Source organism: Lagenorhynchus albirostris, chromosome 2, assembly GCF_949774975.1.
Source record: "Lagenorhynchus albirostris chromosome 2, mLagAlb1.1, whole genome shotgun sequence".
NCBI classification, from domain to species: domain Eukaryota; kingdom Metazoa; phylum Chordata; class Mammalia; order Artiodactyla; family Delphinidae; genus Lagenorhynchus; species Lagenorhynchus albirostris.
Genome location: NC_083096.1, coordinates 32420648 through 32439018, shown reverse-complemented (window position 1 = coordinate 32439018; position 18371 = coordinate 32420648). Strand labels below are relative to the sequence as shown.

The window sequence follows — 18371 nt, the reverse complement described above, 5'->3', positions numbered from 1 at the left end:
GAATGCAGATGTGACTGTTCATTCATTCCCCCCTGCAGTCTGCTCCCACTCTCCTTCCCCGCTTTCTCGGTGACGCACACCCGCCAGCCCTCCTGCTCTCTGGGCTCTTCTCACTGTGCCCCCTGCAATCGGTATTCTCCCACGCACTCGGCCAGCTTGGCCAGATTTGCGGTCACGCCACGCATGCGCCGGCTCCCCCACCCCGGACCGCCCCCCCCACCCCCGCCCCCGGCCCCCGGCCCCCAGTGGAGCAGCTTCTGATTTAGGCTGCACGTCTTAGACCCTCTCCCAGCTTCTGCTCTCGGTTTCACAAACACACCGGCACACATTCTGGTTACCATGGATTTCAGGGAGGGTCCATGGTGTGTGTGTGTTCCAGGCAGCTCAGCCCCCAGAGAGCCCGGAAAAGGTGGCGGGAGGTGCCGGAGCTGGTCTAATCCGAATCTCATTAGGAGAAGCAGGAGGGCATGATGATGGAACGGAGGTGGCAGGCCCTGGGGACAGAAGTCTGGCCAGCTGACCCTGTTGCTTCCCTGTTCGTGGGCAGAGAGAGAGGCAGGGGTGGACGTTTCAGGAACCCTCCTGCTTTTTGGACAGCAAGGGTATATTCCCTGCTGAGGGCTTGTAGCTACATAACTGCACGGCTGGAACTCATTTCTCTTCCTCTCTCAGGCACACACACACACACCCCTCATACAGGGTAGACTCCATGTCTTCCAATCTTTTTCTCATGCTGCTTCCCTTCTTTCCTGTTTATGTGCTTTTTCCTCCTTCTCCCACCTGGCAAAATCTGATTCAAACCTTAAGATCCAGCTTAAATGATAGGAGCCATTCTGGTTTCTCCCAGGCAGAAGCAGAGGCCCTCTCCACTATGCTTTCTGTACCCAACATTATTGCAAACACTTAAGACATGCAATTACTAATTCATGGATTTTTCCCTTTATGAATTCCTCAGTGGCGTGGGGTATATATTACTTATCCTTGAATTCTTAGCTGGGAACCTTGCACGTGGTTGATATATGCTGAAAACTTGCTGAATTGAACTGAAGCAGGAAATTAGGGGGCAGGGTGGGAGGGGTGGGACAGCATCTGGCAGTTTTCATTCAAAAGAAGATGGTGTAGTCCGAGAGGATCACGGGGTTGGCTCTGGAACAAACCTTCCACCTGAAGAGAGATTCCAGGGTACCCTGTTTTAGCCCTTCTGTGAACATCTGCATAGCATGTAGACCATTCCAGATGATGTGGCTGGCCCTTTGCTCACTGCCCTTGATACACCTCTGCCATTGTTTTGTGTATCTTACACTACCTGTCCTCAACTAGTCTGTTAGCTTTTCCTGGTCAGGAATGGTGTCTGTTTTGTGTCTTTCAGTACTGAGCATTTGGGAGACCTCAACAATTTGGTATGTGTGGGTTAAAAAGAACTTGGAGATTTGGGCTTCAAATGTAGCTGTCAGATTACTTGTCTGACTTTAGGGATTATTTTTGTAACGATTGTGAGTTTGGGGGAAATTCACCAGAAAAACTTTTGGAATCATTTTCCTAGAGCTTCTTAAGGATAGGATCCTTTCTCCACCAGTCTTCTCAGAGCAAGGAAGGTGGGAGGCCTGGGGAGAGGGGTGGCAAAGTGACTTTAAGGTACTATTCTCATCTGTTTACATTGTCAAATTCAAGCAGGGTATTTTTCATATAACTTTATTTTCTCTGCTGTGAAGCGTGCTGGAATGTCAAAGTTGTTGCACAAAGTTAATACGGTCTTCAAGAAAGAACAGATATATGTACAGAGTACACATACATACACACCTTCCTACACACCTGTATGTGCATATGTCAGCAGCACTGAGAGAATTAACTTGTATATGGAGGAGGGGGCTTCCTTAAGCCCAAGGGAAAACAGCACATTGTATGTGGGAGGGTGGTGCTGTAAAGCCAATTTAATTTCCTCTGGTTTACAGATACAGGGAGCAATGGAGGAAGCAGAAATATGCTAGATGCGGCAATAGGATGATGGTGATTTTGTTGCTGCTGAATCAAAACACTTCAGCTTGGCAGGAGCTGGGGAATGACCCCTCCTCCCCGGGGAGCCCCAGGAGCTGTGCTCCCCTGAGGGCCTCATCAGAGGGGCTGAGGGCGCAAGGTGGGGATAAGGTGCAGAAGGGGCTTATCCAGGCCATAGCAACAGGTTGCTTACAGACACAATAATATCTTGACTCTAAGCAGGAGTCTTGGAGAAACCAGCTGCAGCCTCGAAGAATGAAGCAGTTGTATGCAAGCATGGGGGATGGAGGCTGTAATGAAATGGGCCCATATTCTGTACATTAGCAAAAGGGAAAAATAAGAGTATAATGGGAATTTCTTGAAGTTAGGGACCTAGCTTAATCCAATTTCTTAAACATCTCTGGAACTTTTTTCAACCTAACTTGGGAGTGGGCACTGTATCCTAATCATTTCTAGGACATACGCCCCCACCCCCACCAACATACACTCAGAGGCTGTAGAGGGGCAGCATCCCCTAGAGGGAGTTAAGGGGAAGATGAAGTTGAGTCAGCCCTGTGGAACCCAGGCTTCCCTTAGAGGCCTGACACACTGCTCACCTGGGCCAGACAGGGTGGGGTGGGAACTCTGGGGGAAGGAGAGTCCATACAGGGAATAAATTATTGCAAGGGAAAGGGATAATATTTAGGACTCGTCCTGCATTAGAACACCGTCTAAAGGATGGAGCTGCATACAGGAACATGAGCGCCAGAGGGTCCTTGGAGGGGGATCTTATCCACCTCCTTGGTGTACCACATGAAAGCTGAGAGCAGAGGGGACCCATAAGGTAAGAGAGCAGATCGGAACAAACTGTATCCTCAACTGGCTTCCTGAAGGTTCCCACTTGTGTTCACTCATGATGGGAATCAGATCCCCCACCCTGGGGCCTCTGTACCTTTGTGCCCTTTAGACCCCAGAGGAGAGAGAGACCATGCACATCGCCCATGGCTCTCCAAGTTGGAACCTGAGGCCAACTCCTTGATCTTGGAAAATCACACCAGAGAGAGGAGCAGGAACACGGGAGCCGGATGTGGCCAGGACCAGCCACCAGGTGTCACTGCTGTGTCTGTCTTAGAAGGGGAGGCCGATCTGCATAAGTGGAAGAGGCTTCTGGGAGATTTCCAGGTGCTCCACCCCTTCTTGAGCAGTTTCTCAGGAACTGCTTCCCGGGAGTGGAAAGAACTGGGCCATCCTCACTGATAGAGAACAGATGGCGGGGCGGGGTTGGTGGCTCTGTACACTCCACCGTGGATGCCGTGTTCCCCAGGGCATCAGGCCTCTTATCCAGAGTGGCCAAGGGGGCAGCAGGATCCATCTGCACCCACACGGGGCCCAGCCTGGGTCTATGACTCCCACCCCTCTCCCACCAGCTGATTCCTAGTTTTTTGAGCCATTCTTCTCCTGGAATGTTCCTCCCTGCTCTTACTCTTGGAACAGAGAGGACCAGCCAGGAGGCTGTGTGCTGAGAAGGAGGGCCCCATCTCATCCCTATGCAGAGACAGCCTGATGCAGGCCCTTGTGTGAATCTCTGACCCTCTGCCCTCCCTCAGCCGTTCCCTTGCACTTCCTTTCCGGAGAACACAGGCTGGCACAGAGCTGGTGCACTGTCTGGTGCCAGTGAATGGGGTGGTGGAGCAGCAGTTTTGGAAGATGGGATCCTCGGCCAGGGAGACACGGGTTTCTCAGCCTCTTTGGGCCAGAGCTGCCCACCATGCAGGAGTTTCCAGCAGGACTTCCCAAACCTCACCTCTAGGCTTCCCCTGACCATCTTCTGCTTGCTTTGGCCAGGACAAGATCCAGATGTCAGTTCATAGCCCAGACTTACCCAGGAGTGATGAGGGGAGGAGGAGAGAGAAGAGAATATGAAGTCTTTAGACACACCTCTGTGCTTCTGGGGCCAGAAGTTTGGATGTGCAGTGGGTGTCTTTGAGCTGCGTGGACCAAATCAAGACTTTGGAAGTCTTGCTCTAGAAGCTGCAGGGGCAGCAGAGTACGTGGCTTGTCCTTGCATCAGGAGGGTGGGTTAAGAAAGGCAAAGCTGAGAGCAAGAAAAGGAGACAGAGAAAACAAATGGTGGGCACAGGCACCTGGGCCACTGCATTCAAGTGTGGCCAGAGGAGCTCCAGGGGCAGAGTAAGGCCTAGATGATCACAGATTGCAGCAGGCGGAAGCACATCATGAGGTCCAGCGGGATGGGCGGCTTCAGGTAGTTTCCATCCAGCCGCAGGTAGCGGAGGTGTGGCACGTTCTCCAGATCCGAGGAGAAGTCGTGGAAGGCAACTAGATCTCTGGGGCAAATCTGGGTCCCATTGATTTCTATGGAGAAAAAGGGGAGAAGTCAGCAGGAGAGATGGGCAGGGGATCAGGCCTGACAGGGCTGGAGTAAAAGACAAAGAGGAAGAAGAGGGTAGACAGGGGCAAGGACTCTAGAGTTTTCCTCTCTGGAACTGGCTGACCAGTTCTTGGGAACGTGTGACCGTGAATGAGTCGACCGTAACCTCCAGGCTCCACTTACCCATTTGTGAAACAAATTAAGTTGGAATTGATCAACAATTGTTATTGAAAATTTACTCAGAAGAGTCATAGAGGAAGTAAACTTTCAGCTGAACCTTCAAAGATAGGATTACAGCAGGTAGAGACCTGGGGATTGTGTTCTGATGCTGTGACCTATTTGAATGATACTGTGGAGGCCAAGAAGCTCATGGCAGAGTTTGGGACCAGTAAACAGTGCAATGTGACGTACTAGGAAGACTAAGCTGGAGAGGTAAGTTGTGGCCACCAGTTACGGTAGGCCTTCAAATATTTCACTAAGGATGGGCTCTTTGATTTCAGTCTGAGGAATGGCACTGAGCAGGACTGTTGTTATGAGATGGATGGTGGGATATATGAACCATAGTGTCCTGGAGCGCTTAACCTGGAAGGGTCCTATGATCACGTTTGTACTATAGAAAGATGAATCTGGCTACAGTGTGGAGAAACAATAGGGGGAAGCAAGATCTGAAGCCAGCCGGTGGATGGGTTACTCTGGAGGTTTTCCTGAGAACAGAATGTGAGGCACGAGGATGAGCAGAAGGTGGTTACATTAACTGAAATAGGGATGACAGGAAGAGGAAAGGGGGCCTGGGAAGGGCATGGAGCCCTAGGACATGATGAATCTGTTGATTCTGAAGTTGATTACCAATTCTGGGGAAGGTAAGCTGGAAAGGTAAGTTATGGCCAAATTGTGGTAGGCTTTCAAACGGAAAATGAGTTTCCATTTTCTCCTTCCCCTCTTATTAGATGACAGGAGGTATGGCATCTTCTAAATGGAGCTTTTGATTCTCCCGAAGCCTTGCTTCTTTTATCTTCTGTCGGTTGTTGTTGTGGTTGCTCTTCATCTCCTTCTTCCACTTCCTCGTCTTCCCTCTCTCCCCTTTCTTCTCTCTTCAACACTGGAGTAGCAGAAAGAGCCCTGACATAGATGGATTTTCTTCCTATGACCTTTGTGACTTTGGACTTTACCACCCTGATGCTCAGTTCTCAAATCTGTGAAATGGTGCGAATGGGTGTGACCTTTCTGTCTTCAACCTCAGAAGGCTGGATAATACACTGCCCCCCCTCCGCCACCCCTGCAGCCTGTTCTTCCACAGTGTGGTAGAAACTTGTCAGCCATGGATTAATCAAGGTATCATTTCTGTCTAGATCTGTGGCCTATACAGCCTCCTGGGGGTAATGTGTTCCATTAGTTTGCTACCTGCAGGGTAAAATTAGACAGTAGTTTTCCCTTTTCCTGAATTTGTTTCTTACAAGATTTTAAGAAGCCTTCCCCTACTTTTGTGTAATTATCTCAGATGAGTGAATAAGCCTGTTCTCCCACCTGCTTGTTTCACTATTATAGAAATTCAAAAATCCCCCTCTCATCCTTTGGCTTGAAAACTAAGGATTCCTAATATTATTTTAGGACTGCTTCTCTTTCCTCGTGGTGTCCTTTATCTGCACAGCTGCTGCATTCCTTGTGTGAACGTAGCTTGATTTTGTCCACGGGCCAGATAATATTTTCTCTTTTGTTTTCAAACTGTTCTGCTGATGCTCTACTCAGACCTGACATTTTTGATTGAAGTAAAACTGTGACTTCGAGCCTCTTTTCTGGCCTGCAATCTTTTATCCCAAGCCCGGGACCCTGTAAATGTAGCTTAGGCAAATTCTGCCTTAAGTGTACTATCTTATATGCGTAAATCTTCCAGCCTTCCAGATAGATTCAGAAAGCACCTGCATACGGACATGTCCTTCTGGCTGCACGTGTTTACCAGTTATATATACGCTGAGTATACAGTTGCTTCTCTGTGTATGCTTTTTACAGACTCTTTAAAACCTAGGCTTAGGCTTGGGAAGAAGCCTGTTTCCTCACAGCTGCCAGTTTCTGCAGTGGACAGGCCCAGGACATTTCAGAGTCAACATTTAAATGTCACCATTCTGCTTTTAGGAGAATGTCCAGGCCTATATTCCATGTCTACCTTACCTATAGATCTGGAGGGCAAAGGAGCTGGGGCTGATGGGAAGGGGTGGAGGGAGAAAAGCTATTACCCTCCAAGCATGGTATTCTGGGCACTTTATCCATATTAAACTATTAAATCTTCACGTCAACTTTGTGCCATTCTCATTTTACAAATGAGGAAACTTCCCAGAGAGGTCAGATATCCTTTTAAGGTCACATAGATAGTAAGTGGAAAGACCAAGGTTTGAAGACCAGGGCCCCATTGGGTGCGTTTTGCACCCCCCACCGTGAGGCTCATGAGAAAGTGTTGAGGCAGAAGAGACTCCAGCTTCCCTCCCAGTGGCTGCACCCCAGCCCTGCCCCCACTCACGCTTGATGCTGTTGTTGTTGAGGTACAGGTGCTCCAGCTTGTTGCTGATGGCAGGCACATTGCTGATCTTGTTGTGCGACAGGTGGAGCACGAGGAGGTTGGAGGTGTTAAAGGAGTTCCTGGGGAGGCCCCTGTCTGAGAGCTTGTTGTAGTTGAGGCGAATGAAGGCCAGGTTGGGGAAGCCCTTGAAGTATCCGCTGGGGATGGTCTCGATTTTGTTGCTGTCCAGGTAGAGCTGGTGAATGGCCACAGGGATCTTGGGTGGCATCTTTCTCAAGATGTTGTGAGCCAGGTTGAGCTGCATGAGGTTTTTAAGGCCCTGGAAGGTGTCGGGCTTGAAGACGCCGTCGCTTAGCCTGTTGTGTTGGAGATCCAGGAGCACCAGTTTCTCCAGCTTGCTGAAGACGCCGGGTGGGATTCTGGAGATATGGTTCTGGCTTAGCCTCAGCTGCTCTAAGTTCTGGGGCAGAGCCGAGGGCACCTCTTCAAGGTGGTTCTTTTCCATGTAGAGGAACACCAGGCTGGGTAGTTTCTCTAGCACTTTCTGGTCCACCTTGCGAATTCGGTTGTTGTCCAGGTTGATCCACCTCAGGCCCGTGGCGTTCTTGAAGGACTCCACTGGGAGCTCGGTTATGAAGTTGTTCTGGAGATAAAGGTAATGGATGCGGGATGGGATGAGAGGGACCTTTCGAAGATTGCGGCTGTCACAGTAGAGGGCAGACGGGAAATCAGGGGGGCAATAGCACTCCCGGGGACAGTCAGGAAAGATAGATGGAGGGCCTGGTGGGAGGGGAGGAGGCAGGTCTGTAGGCTCCAATGGCTCATGGGGCTGAGGAAAGCTGGGTGTGGGCCTGAGTCTGGGTCTGGACTGGAGCCTTGGTCTGGGTCTTGGTCGTCTTGTTGGCTGGCCTTGGACCTCTGAGGCCAAGATGAGGAGAAGTGGGAGGAGCCAGCAGAGGGATGACCTCATGATCCAGGTGACGCCCCTGTGGGGAGGAATACAGGAAGTCATCAGCCTACTGGACCTCAGTAATGAGAGGACATGTCTTTGCAGCTAGAGTTGGTCAGGATGGGCTCCAGGGGCAGCTGTGGGAGGGACCTGTGGAAGCACCTCCTTGTTTGCCTGTATCCAGCAGGTGAGAAAGTAACAAGGGCTGGAGGGTCTGGACCCTCTCCCAGAGGCCTAGCCACTGAATGTGTTAAGCCTGCTCTGGAGGGTGTGAGCCATCCTGGCAGAAAGCACATTGGGCTGTGAATCAGGAGTCCCGGGGTTTCCTGGAGAAGACCCTTAACCTCTCTAGCCCTCGGTGTCCCCATTTGCACCATGAGAAAATCATCCCTCCACTTATACTCCCCTTATAGGACGGATGTTAGAATATGTGAGCCATAGAGTCCTGGGGTGTTACATCTGCAGGCTCCTTACGGATCCCATAACTCGGTGGTTTTCAAACTGTGCCCCCATTTCTGTGGAGTCCTCCTGAGAGAGGGAGACCAAGGGGGTGGCCCTGGGGTACCCCCAACCCACCCTGTGCCAACCTGAGCAGCTCTGTGTTTTTTTAATCTGTTATGTATAAGGGGGGTTAGCCAAAGCATTCATTTGAAAAAAAAGTTGCATTGCTAAAAATGTTTTGAAATCCACCAATCAAGTCCAGACTTGACTAGTTATAAAAATCGAGTACTGGAGGAAAGAAGTAGCTTGTGAAGGCCAGGAAGCTATGTAACAGCAGACCCAGGACAAACCCCCAGGTCTCCATGGGCTCACAGCGCTCTTGGGAAGGAAGTGCTGCAGATACCCTTGTGTCTGACCTTGATCACCCCTCACCCCCAGCACTCAGCTCAGAGAATGCTGATCTTTGCCAGCAGGATACACACCAAGAATTTCTCCCCAGATGTGGAGGCTCCTGGGGAAATAAACAAGGAAGGAACTGAAAGCTATGGGGAATACAACAAACTAGTGAATATAACAAAAAGGAAGCAGACTCATAGGTATATAGAACAAACTAGTGGTTACTAGTGGGGAGAGAGAAGCAGGAAGGGGCAATACAGAGGTAGGGGATTAAGAGGTATAAACTATTATGTATAAAATAAACTAGGATATATTGTACAACACGCAGAATATAGCCAATATTTTGTAATAACTAGAAATGGAGTATAACCTTTAAAAATTGTGAATCACTGTATTGTACACCTGTAACTTATATAATATTGTACATCAACTATACTTCAATTTAAAAAAAGGCTGTGGGGGTCATTTCTTCTGACCTGGTATTGCTGCTTTCCATATCCATTGGAGTTGGTGGGATTGAGGTGGGATATAAAGAAGAACTTCCTGCCTCAGAGACATAATGGAATAGGTTGCTAAAGGGTGTTTTCAGGTTGCCCTTCCCCTTGGTCCTGATGACACCTCAGACAGGGCTATGTACTTTGAGTTGAATTAAGCTGGGGAAATTGCAGTAGACCCAAGTCTGCAGATGGAAATTGGCTTCTCCCATAGACTTGCTCCCCTGGCCTGGCTGGGTTACCTGTACTTTCCCCTCCCAGGGCCATCATCCCTGTGACAGCCCCTCTGGTCTCCCTCTGGGGTCTCTGTTTCCTCATTGCTCCCAATGGCCCTCCTTGCTGCTGCTTCACAGTTGTGGTGGTCTGTCCCTCTCCTTCCTGGGGTCTGGGACACATTGGAGATGCAGGTTTCTTGGGGTGTCCTGCAAGAGAGTGGGCTGGAGTGTATCCCCAGCTGCATCTGGACCCTGTGAAGCCTCTGTTCCAGGCTTCCCCTCTCTTTCCTTGGAGCCCACATCTTTCCTTGTGTGACCCAGTGCCGGCTTCCTGCTGGCTTTGCTCAAAGGAAGACAATAGAAGCCCTTCACCAGCTGCTTAGTCCTGAGTCCGATGCTCGGGAGGAGCTGAATGCGACAAGAAACAGGAAAGAGGGCAGAGCCCACCCTGGAGGGGCAGAGGGCATCTCCCCACACCTTTCACACATACCCCCTGGACACCCAGCCTGCACACTCTCACACACACACCACTCCTCTCCCCGTACCACACACATAAGCAAACGCACGCTCCCCTGTCGTCTGTGTGCATGAGTGAATCCTCATAGAGGATACTGAGTATGGGAAGGAAGGAGAGGAAGAAGGCGGAAGGCAGATGAGGACGGAGGAGGGAGGAGACTGCCCTGCAGCTTCTGTTGCTTCTTCACCTCCCTCTAAGGTGGTCTCTTCCCAGGCAGACCTCTCCAAGGGGTCCCAGAGTACCATGTCCCCTGGGCCTCCCATCACAAAGGACCTTGCAGTTAGATTCTTGTCTTTATCTCCAGTTGAGGATGTAACAGTTTTGGGGATACACCAAAAGGACTGAGAAGAAAAGACATTCATTGTAAAACCAAACTTGAGTCTTGTTGCTGGACCCCACACCACTTGTAACTGGTGAACCATGAATTAATATGTTACAAGTCCTGTAATTTTCTTGAAAATAGCACAACCATATTGCACATAGATTTTAAACAGGTGGTTAAAACATTAGTGTACTAAAATCAAACATTTTTAAGAGCCCCAATTTTTGTGACCTTGAATTTTTTTGCTTTGGCGTTTTTTATTTCCTGATCGCCCAGAAGCCTGACAATAAGCAAGAGATCTCTCATGGTGTGAGAAGCCCTGCCCTGGGGAGGCTTCCCAGGCTGGCTGGGCCCTCTATCCCTTCATTGCCTTTGTCACCAAGAGCATCTACCTGGTGCTGGGCCCTGAGGGAAGCAAGAAAAGCTCGTCCAGAGTGGAAGCCTGCTCTGTGAGGCACTGTGACTCAGGCAGCTGGCCCTCACTCAGGGGTGGTTCAGGGCCTGGGCAGCACTTGGCCTCATTGTCAGGGGTGACAGAATCACGGGTTAGTCACAGCTCCACCTGGCAGGCCTGCTCTCCACTCCTTCCATCCACGTGAACACAGGACTTCCTCATGCCCACCTCCTATGCCAGACCTTTTGGGAACTTCTCTTATCTTCCCATGGGTCCTCTGACCCTTCTACACTCTAGACCTCTGGGGCTGGCCAAGCTCCTCTCAGAGATGAGAGGAGGTTCCCACGGAGAAGCTCCTGGGCCTGTTCCGTGGAGAAACTGGATCTGTTCAATTCTCCTTCTCTTAGCCTGTGGCTGAACCATTCTGTGTGTGTCTGTGCGTGTGTGTGTGTGTTTGCACGCGCACACACTTCCTTCTTTAGGAAATAGTGCTCATTTCTAAGGCTTTTCTCATCAGGCAGTGCCCCGTCCTGCTGGAGTCTGGGCAGCCCCCAGAGTCTAAGTCTCCAAACCAGAATTTGTGACAGACTGGAGGTCCTTGGACTCCAAGGGGAGCCACAGTCTTCCTCACAAAGCCCAGAGTCACACCTTCTTATGTTCCTGTCTTCCAGAACCTTCTGTCCGGTCATAACAGTGCCTTAGGCTGGGTCGTAAGTGTGTGTGAGTTTTAAGTTTTGTATGCCTTTGCAAGCACGCCTCCCAGCTTTCTGCCAGGCTGTGCTCACTGCTTGCTCAGTGAACGCATGTGGACCACCTAGAACCACTCACCTCCTCCTGCAGCCTGTTCACCAGCATCGGTTCTCAAAAAGCTGCTCGTTTGTGGGGGGAAAGCAATTGCTTTGACTGACCCAAAATTCACTCCCTCATTTAAGAACATTTTCTTTTTTTCTTTTTAATAAATTTATTTATTTATCTTTTGGCTGTGTTGGTCTTCATTGCTGCACGCAGGCTTTTTCTAGTTGCGGCGCGTGGGGGCTGCTCTTCTTTGCGGTGCGCGGGCTTCTCATTGCGGTGGCTTCTCTTGTTGCGGAGCACGGGCTCTAGGCACGCGGGCTCAGTAGTTGTGGCTCACGGGCTTAGTTGCTCCGCGGCATGTGGGATCTTCCCGGACCAGGGCTCGAACCCATGTCCCCTGCACTGGCAGGTGGATTCTTAACCACTGTGCCACCAGGGAAGCCCTAAGAACATTTTCTAAGAGAGTTTTAAATTCAAATTTCAGTTCCAAGTATTAGAGATTTGGGCTTGAATCCTGGCTCTGACCCTCTTCCTCAGGCCCCAGGCTCCTCAACTGTGTGAGGATCACACACGTTAAGGCATGTTGTAGAGCATAAAATCTCTACAGATGGCAGTGATTTCGTTTATTCATTTATTTGTTTATAAAAGGGCATATTCTCTAGAGAGACTCTGACCTATTTGTTTATTTTTTTTAGGCCGTGCTGTGTGGCATGTGGGATCTTAGTTCCCCAACCAGGGATTGAGCCCATGCCCTCTGCACTGGAAGCACAGAGTCTCAACCTCTGGACCACCAGGGAAGTCCGAGAGACTCTGATTTTTAAAGTGAGATAGCCCTGTCCCTGCTTAGCTCATAAATTCATTCATTTAAGGTTCAAACTCCCAGGATCCTTGCAGTGTTTAGCCTCAGGACTGGGGGCAGGGTTGAGGTCCACATGGGTTTGCCAAGTCATTAGGGCAGGTTTACGGGTAATTGGCTTTGTATGGAGAGAGTCTAGGGTTGGGGCTGGGCTGGGAGTGATGTTGGGTGTGTCTCCCCGGGTTAAAGAAGGATGACTCCACGCTACTTCCTGGTGTTCTTCTTTCTTGTCAGATCTCCCATCTAGCTTGTCACCCCTGAGCCTCCATGGCTTAACACAGCCAGTGACCCTACCACGGAGGATGGGGTTGCCCCTGGACACACCCATGGACATTGGGATGACCCTCTTTCTTTACTCCCTTCCTTCTGTCCTAAACTCAGACTTCTGAAAGCTATCCTGTTCCCTTTACCTCTTCCTGAAGCCCAGAAGAGAGTTGGAAGCTAGGTGAATCAGGTGGTCTCTGACCAGCTGTTAGCAGAGGAGAGAGGCAGGCCCAGCCAGGCTGCCTGAGACTCTTCCAAGGCCTCCAATTCGGGCTTGTGGGGTTCTGAGGTAAGGAAAGGGTTGACATGGAGGCATGGTAAATTCAGCATATCACTGATGCACTGTCCCTTTCCTGGGGAGTGAAATCAGAGTAAGGGTGAGCCTGATTGGGGCAGAGGCAGGGAGTGCATCATGGTGCATATTAGACAGGGGACGTGGGGTCACAGCCCGTCTACCTCGACCTAGTGACGTCTACCTCGACCTAGTGACGTGACCCTGTTCTCGCCTCAGTTTCCTTATCTGTAAAATGGAGATAACGAAGTTTTCCCTATCCCTATCTTCCTCATCCAGTTGTTTTCAGAAGTGTGATAAGCAACTTTAAAATGTGCTACAGATCAGAAAGTGCTAAAAATCAATATAACACTATTATGGAGAGACAATCTGTCTCCCCAGTGTCTACCACCAGGCAAAGTGTAAACACAGTGTTTTTTTGGCCTCAGGCCACTAGTCCAGAAGAGCAAGTTTTCCGTTCCAAGGGCCTGGGGAAGAAACAAGCGTGAGAATGGCTCTAGTCCTCTGACAGCCTGTCACCTCACCGTATCCTTCTCTCTGCCTCCATCCCCTAACATCTCCAAGCCCTGAAAAAAGCATAAAAGAATCTGTCTGATGCACTGGGTGCTTGTAGATGTGGGTCTCAACCCTGCAACTTATCAGCTGTTTAGCTGGGTATGCTTGAGAAATCTCTTACCTCTACTAAGCTTCAGTTTCCTCATCTGTAAAATGGGCATACTAACATCTTCTTATCAGATTATTTTGAAGGTTAAGTGAGGAAATGTGTGAAAAGTGAGGCTCAGTGAATGTTAAGCTATTATTGACATTATTTCAAAGTAATGTGGTCTCTTTCCCTCCAGCTTGGCCAGAGGACAGCCCTGCCCTCCACCGAAAGGCTGATCTATGCAGGTGGGCACATGGATTTCTCCCAACCCTCCTACATAGAGCAATTTCCTCCTCTTTGGGGCCTGTGAGACCACACTTGGGTCTCAGAACCAACAAATTAGAGAGAACAGAGATGCCCCCGGCCATTCGGGGAATGTTTACTCTGTCCCTCCAATTCAGTAACCCCCACCCCTAGCATTTCTGAAGCAGGTGAGGGGATGCTGACCTCCTGTCCTCAGCAGGCTGTGGAGTCCCACTGTGACCTATGACTTCCCATCCCAACCTGTTGCACCTGGCCTTTCTGCCCCTTCCAGCTTCTCCCACAGGCCCAATAAATAGGGCTGCCGCCCCCTCTCCCAGGAAGGCGAAGGGGGAGTGTTCAGCCCATCCTCTGTGTGAGCCCGTCAGAACAGACAGCTGTTGGGCAGGGGAGGGGGGCATCTAGAAGGGATGGAGGCGAGCCCCACGCATGCCCCTGGGGGCCCAGGGAAGGCAGATTAGCAGGTAAGAGGAAACATAAACTCTTTGGAGCTACCTTGGGGGAACTTTCTTTCTGGAATGTACCCCCACGACATACCTGTCAGTGCTTACAAGGAGAAGGAGGGTGAGAGTTCACAGGAGGTCTTCCCTGTTCCCTCAGGTGCTTTTTCTACTCTGCAAAAGAGGGTGGCCCACTTGGGACCCTCGGGAGCTCCTCCATCAGACAGTCCTTGTCCAGGAAGCCACACAGCCCTTCTGCGCAGCTAACTGCCTGGGCTCTTCAATTCCACACAGGTCTCCTCAGGCCCCTGGTTCAGGTTCTCAAGCCCTAGCTGACCCTCAAGTCCTGAGACAACAATAGATTCCTGGGTCTTGATCCAGTGGGTCTGGAGCAAGGGGTCCAGACATCTACATTTTTAGTAAGCACAGCTCTCCCCCTCCCCTGCACGCAGGGCGTTTGGAAGAGCACCCATATTTGGAGACCCTGCTCTTGCCCATGCCCTGCCTGCCTTGGGATAGCACTCTGTGTCGTCACAGAGGAATGAGTTGGGAAGATGGAGAGGGACCACCCTATTTGGAAACAAGCCCCATTCGGTTGGCCACTTCAGTTTTCCCCTCCCTGACTGATTAAGGAACTACTGTCTTGTTTCCTCTCCCACAGGGACCCCTTACCAATGTGGGATAATTTTGAAGTGGCTTTAAAGAGAAATCTTTTCTAGCTGCCTGCAGAAAAAAGAAATGAATTGCCCCCAGAGCTGGGAATTAGTACCTCCAAAGTCAGAGCTACTAGGAAGACACTCTGCAGGTTGGAAACCTGCTTTTCTCTCTCCCACTAAATTATGTTCTGAAGAAAGAAGAAATCCTTCCAGCTCCTGCAGTTGTTCATGCCCTTCCTACTCCGCCTGGACTCAGGACACATGATTTCTTTTGGCTCTGCCATCTCAGTGGGGAAACACACTTTCTCTTTTCTCTTACAGCTGGGGAGGCGTGTGAGAGGGCAAGAGACAAGATGCAGCGTGTGTGCACGTGCCTGTGTGTGTCCCTGCCAGTGTCTCATCACTATGTGCTCTAGCCCTGCATGTCAAATGCAGAAGAGTGGAGGTGAATGGACAGGATGCCTTCATGTTGTGTGCGTATTCGTGGGTGTGCATGTGGAGTGAGAGTGCAGCCTCTGTGTGACACGTGTGTGTGCCTGTGACAGTGTGTGACAAAATGTGAAAGGTGCAGAGAAATGGGTTCTAGAGTAGGGTTTCTATGGGAACTTGATCTGTAGAAATACTGTGTGCAGCATAACTCTGCGCTACAACAAACATCTGTACCAAGAAAGTTCAGCTTTTGCAACAAGCAAATACATGGGTACAGAATGATGCAGAGAAGGAAGAGGGTGGAGAAGAAATGAGGAAGACTAATTTGAGCTCCTTCGAAAGGAGAAAAATTTGGTGGAAGGAAGGAAAGAAGGATGGAAGGAAGGAAGGGAGGGAGGGAGGGAGGGAGGGAGGAAGTAAGGAAGGAAGGAGAGGATACAGACTAGATCAATAAACTAGCTTGGATAGAGCAGGAAGAAACTGGCTGGAGGCAGGAGCCTTCCTCCCCATCTCCAGACTGGACTTACCTGCACCACCTGCCTCTCCTTTCAGCTCTGGGTTTAGTCGGCAAGGCTCCCTCCGTCTCCCCCCGCCCTTTGGTGGAGCTGTGGCAGCAGAGAGCCAGCTAGAAGTTCTGATCTCTCAGTGGTGTGTGCCTGCTTGTGTTTGCCTGGCTTTTCTTCCACCGGATCCTATTGGGGTGGGGAGGTTAGGTTGGGGGAGGGCCGGGCAAATTGTAAGGAGGGAGGGGAGGAGTAAGGAAGGGAGGGGAGAAGGGAGGGAGGAGAGACGAGAGGGAGGGAGCTTGGGAAAGGAGGAATGACAACAATAAAGTCTTTATTTAGCAGCCAAAACTCCCAAAGACTTCATCCACACACCATGCCCACTAACGGACCCGTTTTTAATAACATTTCCTTCTGCTGCTGCTGCTTCTGGGAGGGAGATTGTTTGACCCATGTTTGGAAAACAGGCCAAATTAACAGAGGAAAAGGAATGAAAAGCGTCAGACTCTTTCATTCCTCCTCCTAACAATTGCCTTTCTTCTAATGCCCCTCACTCCCCTGCTGTTACGTTCGCAAATGTGAGGGGTGTGGGATGTGTCCTGTGAGCAGTGACAGTCCTTCCCTGGGTCATCTTGTCTAGGAGGTTGCTAAGGGAATGGAGTCTTGCTGCGTGTGAGTTAGCACAAGAGACAGCCTTGGTTTGGCTGCCAGGATGCTCTGAGGGAGAGGGAAAAGTCTGGCCTGGGATCACACTGCAAAGGTAAGGCAGAATAAAGATTTTATGTAAGACCTAAAGTCACTGTCCGTGTGAACAACGTCAGTGTCTTTTTTCAGCTTCTCCATGTATATCACGCTCAGGAGAGAGTTGGAGGCTGTATGGTCATCACACAAAGTACATGAGGAAACCCAAATGTCCCCTGTCCGTGTCATCCCAGAAGACCCACTCAAGTAAGACCATCACCTCTAACAATTCTCCTCAGTTAAAAAACTGCAACACACTTGTAGCTAAGTGTTAAGTAACAGCCCATCGAAAGTGCCTGCCACCTCAGCTGATTACTTAGAAAACTTGATGATGTTTACTTTTTCTATCATCAGGTCCCTGGAGAGCTGCTTCATTGGAAGCATTGGCTGGGAGAGCATTTTGCGATTCACTGGCTTCATATAGCCAGACCCTTAGCCTCCTCCAGAAAGAGCTTCCCTTCTTGGAGTCTCGGGGACACCAATTGTCGAAGCTTCACCCCAAGGGAGGTATTTATCTCTTTTTGGTGTGTCAAGGACAATATGAGGTGAAGGCTGGGAAAAGTGGTGGGAAGTTAAGATACCTGGGTTGCTGCTGCAGTTGCCGACTCCTAGGATGGAGCTAGGAGGCGGAATGTGGGGACAGAAAAGTGCAGGGAAGGTGAGGCAGTGGGGAGGTGGCTCTCCAATGTGGTGGATTACAGCTACATTTCCAGAGAGTCAGGACCTGCTCACACTTCCCACCCAGGTTGAAATCCCATCTTGGGGGCTCACTGCTTATTTGATCTGCACAGTAAGTGCTTAAAGCAAGAGAAGAAAGGGCACGATTGTCTATGATCCTTTCCACAGGGAGGCAGCTCAGGCTCCCCACCTCCCCACTGCCCTGTCTGGAGACTCTGCCAGGAAGGAGAGGTGTGGCCCTGAGCAGTTTGGGCTCAACTGCCCTGTGGTCATCAGGCCCACAGGGGCTGGATCTGGGTCAGACCCTTACCCCTCACAAACTGAGGCTCACAGCCTTGGGTGGCTGGGGGTCCGGGCAAATATGCAACAGGGAGGAGCTGTGGGAGTCTTGTGGTAGCGTACCCCTCAGCCAGCCTGGGGGTCTGGGTCGCCTGGGGTGAGTGGCTCCTGGCGGGTAGAGGCAGCATCCTGCCCATCATGGTATAACCCGCAGCACCCACCTGAGGCTTGGCACAGCCTGGGTGCTCAGTAGCAGTCTGTTTCATCACATTTTAAGAGGGTTGAACAAGGAAATTCTCTGTCGATCTCTTTTTTTTTTTTTTGCGGTACGTGGGTCTCTCACCATTGTGGCCTCTCCCGCTGCGGAGCACAGGCTCCGGACGCGCAGGCTCAGCAGCCATGGCTCACGGGCCCAGCCGCTCCGCAGCATGTGGGATCTTCCCAGACCGGGGCACAATCCCGCGTCCCCTGCATCGGCAGGCGGACTCTCAATCACTGCGCCACCAGGGAAGCCCTTTTTTTAATTAATTAATTTATGGCTGTGTTGGGTCTTCGTTTCTGTGCGAGGGCTTTCTCTAGTTGTGGCAAGCGGGGGCCACTCTTCATCGCGGTGTGGGGGCCTCTCACTGTCGCGGCCTTCCTTGTTGCGGAGCACAGGCTCCAGACACACAGGCTCAGTAGTTGTGGTTCACGAGCCTAGTTGCTCCGCGGCATATGTGGGATCTTCCCAGACCAGGGCTCGAACCCGTGTCCCCTGCATTGGCAGACAGATTCTTAACCACTGCCCCACCAGGGAAGCCCCTCGATCTCTGTTTTAAAAATGTTATTGCTGTAAAAATATGAAAAACTAATACCTTCTCTTGATTCAAAATCCAAAAGGTACGAAAGATTGCACCGGGGAAAAGTCTTCTCCCCCTGCCTGTTTCCCCGT

The 18371-nt window shown here is 50.6% G+C and overlaps 1 protein-coding gene across 1 annotated transcript; it reads right to left on the bottom strand.

The window, feature by feature from the left end:
* Positions 1-1676: 1676 nt before the first annotated feature.
* PRELP (proline and arginine rich end leucine rich repeat protein) lies at positions 1677-15926 on the bottom strand. Its single transcript, XM_060128983.1, has 3 exons — positions 15767-15926; positions 6876-7861; positions 1677-4347 (listed from the first exon to the last, which is right to left on the bottom strand). Exons 2-3 carry the CDS (start codon positions 7843-7845, stop codon positions 4172-4174), a joined length of 1146 nt encoding a protein of 381 aa, XP_059984966.1. The 5' UTR covers positions 7846-7861; positions 15767-15926; the 3' UTR covers positions 1677-4171.
* Positions 15927-18371: the final 2445 nt, after the last annotated feature.